Raw genomic sequence first — 7837 nt, forward strand, 5'->3', positions numbered from 1 at the left:
CAGTTTTGTTGCCAGATAGAAGGGTAAAAAAACAATTATCAATGGTATTATTATTGATAATAATGTATGATGCATTGTTTGAAACGTATTGGTCCACACCAGAGACAGCTTTCTTGAGATCATAATCTCAAACAGCGTTCGACCAGAGGATTGATAATACTGGTCACGAACGCCTCCGTGTTAAACAGACCAGAGCATGTCAAAAGGCGAACAGCACGAAGACATTGCACCATCAGGACATTGAACCCTGACACAATAAAACAAAGAAAATCACTGCATCTGGCAGGGAGCCCGGCTCGTCAGCAGAGGGCGCTCCCGAGGGATTTTGTTGTGTGTTTTTATAAAACGACACCCACGCCACGTGACTTCTCAGACCACGACCACTACGTGCAAGTCAACTTCCTCAATCGACAAGCTGCCGGTGAGACGCTCACCAAATACAACAACAACAAAACACATGTTTGGGTTGTTGTTGTTGCAGCAGCAATATTCTCATCTTTTCTCAGCGCCGTCGATCAATTTTCGGCGGGGAGCGGCGGTGTCCCCAGCACAGATGGAGACGGACGCGCCTTTAACCACACAAGCGGTGAGTCGATGATGCCCAGACCCCCCTGCCACCACCTCGACCGGCGGGGTGAAGTATGGCCAACCCCAAACCCTCGTGAGCCTTCTCACACGGAGCCGCGTTATCGGCGGTGGCAGCGGATCGATCAAAGCGCCGCAACCAATTCGAAACGAAGCTTTTGAGTTGGCGCAACGCTGTTACCACACGGCATTTAAAGACGCGATGTCCTTCCGTGGAGCTCACGATTGCCTCTTGGGCTTGTGGATGGAGGCCGGTGTGCACGTGCTATAAACAACGCTGTTGGCACGAACTTGTACGCGTACCCGATCTTGTAACCCCGACGGATGCTCTGTGTTCGTACGGTGTCGAGGCGAGATGATTGCAACTTTGTTTAAACGCGCGTGTCATGGTTCTCATTAATCGGCGATTGAATGCGGGGCAAACCCGATGCCAAAGTTGGAGATGCAGCAGCAATACACAGCCGCTCCTCTTATAGTCAATCCACTCGCGCCTATCCGAGCTGTAGTATTTTATTTTATTATCTGGACTTTAAATGTCTCTCCAACACGTGGCTTTTTGTGTTTCGACTTAGGTGGTTGCCAAGACTGAAGAATCTGTGGAGCTAAAAAGTGTGAGTGCAGTGTGTGATGCGTGGGATGGGTGCCACGGTTGTGAAATGTTAACTACCTCGCCTGGTGTACAGGATCGTGGATTTGATCCCCACCCGGATGCCTATCTATTTAGAGGTTTGCGTGTCTCTCCCCATGGTCGCGTGGTTTTTCTCCGGGTCCTCCAGTTTTTCCCCCCACATTTAGAAACGGGCGTTTATAAATTCCCACGTGTTGATAAGCCACTTGGTTGAGCTATCATTTGTGGCCAGGTCGCTTCTGAAAAAGAGCTATATAGCTCAGTGGGCCATACCTGGTAAAATAAAAATAGTGTAGTTTCGTTTTTAGAGTTTAGTATCATCAGCTGTGGTTACGGTTGCCACCTTTCCTGTTTTGATGCCCCAGACATTCTGGCATCAGTGTTGTGGTGGCAGCAATTGATTTGTAACGAGCTCTGGTACCGGGTATTGTGTTTATTTCTACGGCAGTAGGCTGCACAATTTTGATAACAGACCAAGTGCTCAGAAATGTGCGCGAGGTTGGTCTATAGTGGACAGGTTGTAAACCCAGCATGTGCTTTCATCATCCAGTAGCATAAGTTCCTTATTTTATTATCTGGACTTAAAATGTCTCTCTAGCACGTGGCTTTTTGTGTTTCGACTTAGGTGGTTGCCAAGACTGGAGAATCTGTGGAGCTAAAAAGTGTGAGTACAGTGTGGGATGCGTGGGATGGGTGCCACGGTGAAATGTTAACTACCTCGCCTGGTGTACAGGATCGTGGGTTCGATTCCTTATGCTCCTGTAAACGAAAGCTCGCATAGACTGAGCTGTGGTCAAATAACCCCCAAGTTTGATATAACACGGGGGGAGGGCCTTCATCCAGCAGTGGGTTGGTAAAGGGTGGTACACAATTATTTAGTTCCTGTAATAATTTACCTATTTAATTCAGGAAAAATACAGTGAGTCGTAGGACTCTTTTTCAGGAGGGGCGGTCCTGCATTGGTTTTTTCGTTTTGAGACGTTTTCAGCCACGGGGGAGGAAACCAGAGCACCCAGTGGAAACCCACGAACACCATCCCCGTACAGATGGAAACAGGTGGCGATTAGTTCACTTTGTGTACTGGATTCTGCAGGGCGAGTTCAGCATTTCAGAGGTGCAGGGCGACCTCTTCTCGTGCCCGGCCAACGAGGCGCCATCCCCGTACAGATGTAAACAGGTGGCGATTAGTTCACTTTGTGTACTGGATTCTGCAGGGCGAGTTCAGCATTTCGGAGGTGCAGGGCGACCTCTTCTCGTGCCCGGCCAACGAAGCGCCATTCCCGTACAGATGGAAACAGGTGGCGCGATTAGTTCACTTTGTGTACTGGATTCTGCAGGGCGAGTTCAGCATTTCGGAGGTGCAGGGCGACCTCTTCTTGTGCCCGCCCAAGGAGGCGCTCGCCCACTGCATCAGTGCCGACTGCCGCATGGGAGCCGGCATCGCCAAGATGTTCAAGGCAAAATTTAGCGGCACTCAGGAGCTGCTGAACCAGGGTTGGTGATGTCCTTTCTCATGCTGCGTCTGTCTCGCCAAACGTTGCCGTTCTGTTTTGCGATCGGCTTTTCTGAGCCGAACGGTTTAATTCGCCGTTTTCTGTCGGCGTGAATTCGCCTTGTTTTGTGGCTTGCTGCCCAACGTTTTATTTATTTTACTTTATTACATTCCTCCAGCAAAGAAGGTTGGAGAAGTGGCAGTGTTGGAGCGGAATGAGAGATTCATTTACTACTTGGTAAGTGCCAATAATGTAGAAATATATATCGCACTCATCGTAAACAATGGCTTATTACACAAATATACATCGTAATGAGAATACATCGTAATGTTTTGAGTCTCGGTACAGTTCTGCCTGAATTTAAGAGGTCGTAATGTGCTCAGGATGCTGGCATGGTGTGAAGGCCCACACACTGGACTTTCAATCCACGGATAAGCACATTTAGTCCTGGCATGGTCAGGATGCTGGCATGGTTTGAAGGCTCACACACTGGACTTTCAATCCACGGATACGCACATTTAGTCCATCGGCAGGTCGCGTGCCGTGGGGTAAAGTGTGGCTACTTCCACCTCTTCCAGGACACGTGGCCAGCGTGGAAGAGCAGGCCAGAATTCCCTCGAGAGGGGCAAGACAATTACAGGGCTGCATGTTGACCTAATAACTTATGCATAGTGTACAACCTATCGTTAATTAGCCACGAGTGTTGGCACAGTTGTTCCCGCACTGCGATATGCACCCGGCCACTGTTGTTCCGAGTCCCATTCGTGGCTCGCATCAGTGGCGCGCGATATCTTAACCAGTTCTCGGATCTCACCGCCTTCACCATTCTGTACTCACCACCTTAGTGAGGTTTGGCCAAATAAGCTCCGTGACCAATAAGCCATGGGCAGGCCCTATTCCAGCAATTCCTGTGCGCTGTTCACCGGCATGATGCGGCATGTCATCATCTCATCATCATGATCCCTGGTCAAGCCACCGAAAGCCCCTCCCCAAGCCGTTACCATCTCCAGCGTTCTTGTGATGCTACGATCCAGCACAACACCTGCACACGAGCTCACGTCATTGCTCCGTCTCTCAAAGGTGACCAAAGAGAGAGCCTTCCACAAGCCAACGTACCCGGATCTGGAGAACAGCCTGCGCGCCATGAAGCAACACTGCATATTGCACGGCGTCACGGCTGTCTCCATGCCCAGGTGAGTTGTCGCCCACAGCGAGCGCCGGATATAGCTCGCGAATACACGATGAACTTCTTTCGCACCGTACGTAGCCAACCCGTGCTAATCGGGGATGCGGGAGAGTATAGCCGCTGCAGTACCCAAGGCCTTCCCCGATACACGCCGATCTCAAAGATTACACCATCAATCCCGCACCCCCACCCCCACCAACTCGCCTTAAATCAACAAAACATTTTGGAATGTCGCTACTGCTCTCCATCGAACCCCATAGAGCATTGAACAACAGTGGTAAAATACCTGGGAATCTTGCGTACTACCGATTGTAGTGATTGTCTCGAAGGGCCTCTTAACATCCACCAGGGGGCCTCCCTCCCACGCGATACCCATGGTCCAACGTGAACCACGTCCACACAGCTCGTGGAATATGTGGGCACCCACTACGTAACCTGGGAGATGAAAGAATCTCCGACGTGTGGCTGCGGAGCGCGAGAAAGCAATTTCTCGTGTGGCGAAGTTGGGACCCGCTGGAATGGTTTCTTGTACTGACCTCGGCCACTGGCCCTGCCTTGTCCGTGTGCAGGATTGGTTGCGGCTTGGACAAGCTTCAGTGGGACAAGGTGAAGTGGATGATGGAAAAAGTGTTCAGGGGCAGTGGCATCAAGCTCACAGTCTACTACCTCTGACTGGGGCAGCGAGCAGTCAGAATGGAGTGAACTCTTGTGTGTGTGTGTGTCTGTGTGTGAGCACGGCAAGGGGAGCAGTGGCGTTAGTGGCTTTGCACGCTGTGCTACGAATCACCACCCTGCCTAACATCACTGGGGATGATCTAAAACGGGTCCTGGATCTCCTCGAAGTCGACTCAGCCTTAAATGAGTAGTGCAGTATATGGACGTCGGCACTCTGCGGAGACAAAAGTGGCTGGGCATGGTGCTCCCCAACAGCACTTGCCCCAACAGTCCTGTTGAACACTACACAGGGGATCTTTGTCTTTGTGTGGTGGCATGGTGGTTAGCGCACTGCGCTATGAACCGAGTGACCTGCGTTCGATTCTCAGGAACGGCTGCCATCAGTGACGAGTTTTATCTGATGTCCACCCCGATACTTGGTCTCCACCAGGTAGCCTCAGCCTTAAATGAGTGCCTGATGCAGTGTATAATTGTCAGCAATCGGGAGACAAAGCAGTCGGGCATGCTGCAAGTCACACCACCCCCTGTTGTTCTCGACTGGCCTTACTAAGTACTCACTACGGGTGTATGATGCTAAACGTGGGATATATGTTGCTGCATGTGACGGACACGTACAACACTCTCATACAACACAAAGGCCGTGTTTTGAATTCTGTTGCAAGTTTCGGCTATGTATGGGAGACGAAAAAACGCGGTCGTTATATGAAGTAAAAAGTGAAATTATTTACAGTTAACTAAATCGTGCTTTTCTCGCTGTAGCCTTCCGTGAAGCCCGGTTCACCACAGTCAGCGATTTGCTGCTTGAGGTTGGTGCCTCAGGGCCATCTGGAGGAGTCTGCAGAAGTGGACACATTTAACGAGCCATGCATTGGCCAACGAGTCACATTTGACAAACGCTGGGTTCCGATTGCTTGTGGGGCTGGCCCGATTCGTGCACATCCACCACCAACCAGTCACAAAGTTCGGGCTGATGTATATCAAACTGTATTTGCATATTAACCCAGTTCAGCCGTAAATTTTGTTTCGCAATAATGACTCATAATAATTACTGTTATTTGGGAGTGATGAAAGCAGCTCGTGTACAGGTGCTAGTTGTATTCTGACATCGCAGCACGGTGAGAGATGACAGCTTTGGGTGGCTTTCATTGAGCAGCGGAGTGATCGTGGCTGACGATGTTTCGCACGATGGTCACCCCATCGAGGCTATGCAAACTCAACCCCTGCGAAGATTGAGATCTCACGGGGTTGGGAACCTTATGGGTGACTTGGCCACAGACAGCGCTGAGTTGAACTAAACAAAAGACTAAACACATTTTTATTTTACCGGGTAAGTCCCACCGAGCTACGTGGCTCTTTTTCAGAAGCGACCTGGCCACAAATGATAGCTCAACGAAGTGGCTTATCACGTGGTAATGTATAGCAGCCAAATACTCTAGACGCGCGTTACTAAATGGAGGGAAAAACCGGAGGACCCGGAGAAAAATCCTCGCGACCACGGGGAGAACACCCAAAACTCCAAATATACAGCAGGCGTCAGGGTCAGGATCGAACCGACGACCTGTGTAAACCAGGCGAGGGAGATAACATCTCCTAGCCACCGTGGCACCGAGTTACTGGCACGGTATCCTTGGACTGAAAGCCCTCGTGAAACCGGAGGTGGTTCGGACTGGCCAGGGCGTGAGGTGCGGGTCGCTGACCCACGACGGTGTCAACCAAACGATGTGGGACGGCAACACGAACGATCGTCCCTCGCTCAGGCCCAACGTGATTTAAAAGTTTTTTATTTACCGTTATTATTTATTACGCTTGCTTCGCCAGAAGAGGCCGTTTTGAGTGTAGAACGTAAGCATATGTTTGATTTCGTTTCACAAATTTGGACATGTTGAGAGTTGTTAAATTCTTGTTGTTACTCATTTTCGTCGTATATCCTTGCCTTAACCCAAAGGTCATTTTCAATCCCAAACACATGTACACGTAGGCTTGTGTACACTGTTGAGCACTCAATTCAAACTCTTATGATACTCGTGATAGTTTTTTCTTTGCGATTTAACCCTGATTTACTCAAATTATTTGCAATATTTAGGCTCCTGGAGAGAATGAAATGTTATACTTAAGAACATTTGACTTACGAACTTTTCAGAGATGCGAACAAACCTGTCCGTATGTGCAGTTGCCTGTTCGGACCGAGAGTCGTAAGTTCAACCGCCGCACAATAGATGGCAGTGGTGGCATCTGGACCTTCAGAACACGAAGAACCAGTGGCATCTACATGTACAGGAGATTATTCATTCGCCGTGTTTAGTGTGCATGCCGTACAACATGTTTGGAATCGGCAGGGGTTAAGTTGGACTTACGAACAAGTCAACTTGCGAGCAGACCTCTGGAACCTACCTCGTTTGTAAATAGCGGAGTCCCTGTATGTGGAAGAGAGTCTATACTCTACCAAGTCTGTGGCGTTAAACAACCATTGTGGGCCTTGCATGGCGTTGCAAGAGCATTCTGTGTGGTACTTCCGGCGATGTGAAATGGTATTGATGTGCCAAGGAATGTTACCGAGATGTGTAATAAAAACAACGGTGCATTCATCGTGCAATGTGGATGTTGATGCTGTCGTGTTTGTTTTCGATGCTCCAAACACGTAACTTGTCTTACATTTTCAGCGAAAGGTGCGCGAGTGAAGTGGGAGGTTTCTGTGGGACAATGTTGGGTACCCGTCTGTGGTCTTACATTGTTCTCCATGTACATGAGTTGCATGGGGTCAGTGGTGCGCTCACAGACGCATATAACACGCGCTTTAGATTATTTTTTTACAATGAGAAAAATAATCAATAGTTAAGTGTAGAGTGTGAATACGTCCGTTGATAAAGGAGGGGGGACAGACATATGCTGTGTAACTGACATCTGTAGCCCGTGTGGATGATCGTAGCCTGTATACCTGTAAACAGGTAAACGGTGGTGTGTCGTTGGGCTAACTTTGGTACAAGGGTCCCAGTTTAACACGACGTAAGGGGCCGTCCATAAATGACGTCACGCACCTAAGGGGGGGGGTTGAGAAATGTGACGTCACATCAAAATGCGAAACTTAAAATAAATATAGACAACACGTTCTACTTAATTAAATATACTTTTTAAGAAATGTTTTCTACAAACATCAGAGTGCAGCGCCACATTAATACGCACTACAATGCCAATAGTTTAAAGCGATTTGAAGCATGTTTTATTTTTTGGGGGGGGGGGCCAGAGCTTTGTGACGTCATATTTGAGGGGGGG

At 49.1% G+C, this 7837-nt stretch overlaps 1 protein-coding gene across 5 annotated transcripts; it reads left to right on the forward strand.

Annotated features, from left to right (window-relative positions):
• Positions 1-305: 305 nt before the first annotated feature.
• On the forward strand, positions 306-7158 carry OARD1 (O-acyl-ADP-ribose deacylase 1). 5 transcript variants are annotated; one of them, XM_061564345.1, is made up of 8 exons: positions 321-421; positions 507-586; positions 1158-1196; positions 1839-1877; positions 2551-2707; positions 2885-2943; positions 3787-3899; positions 4462-7158. In XM_061564345.1, exons 2-8 carry the CDS (start codon positions 554-556, stop codon positions 4562-4564), a joined length of 543 nt encoding a protein of 180 aa, XP_061420329.1. In that variant the 5' UTR covers positions 321-421; positions 507-553; the 3' UTR covers positions 4565-7158. The 5 variants fall into 5 exon arrangements, with proteins under 5 accessions (XP_061420330.1, XP_061420332.1, XP_061420329.1 ...); XM_061564346.1 differs by lacking the exon at positions 1839-1877 and having other exon boundaries at positions 306-421; XM_061564347.1 differs by lacking the exon at positions 1158-1196.
• The last annotated feature ends 679 nt before the right edge of the window (positions 7159-7837 follow it).

This window comes from Lethenteron reissneri, chromosome 33 (genome assembly GCF_015708825.2).
Source record: "Lethenteron reissneri isolate LAM-NWPU_2019-01 chromosome 33, ASM1570882v1, whole genome shotgun sequence".
In the NCBI taxonomy this organism is placed as follows: Eukaryota; Metazoa; Chordata; class Hyperoartia; order Petromyzontiformes; family Petromyzontidae; genus Lethenteron; species Lethenteron reissneri.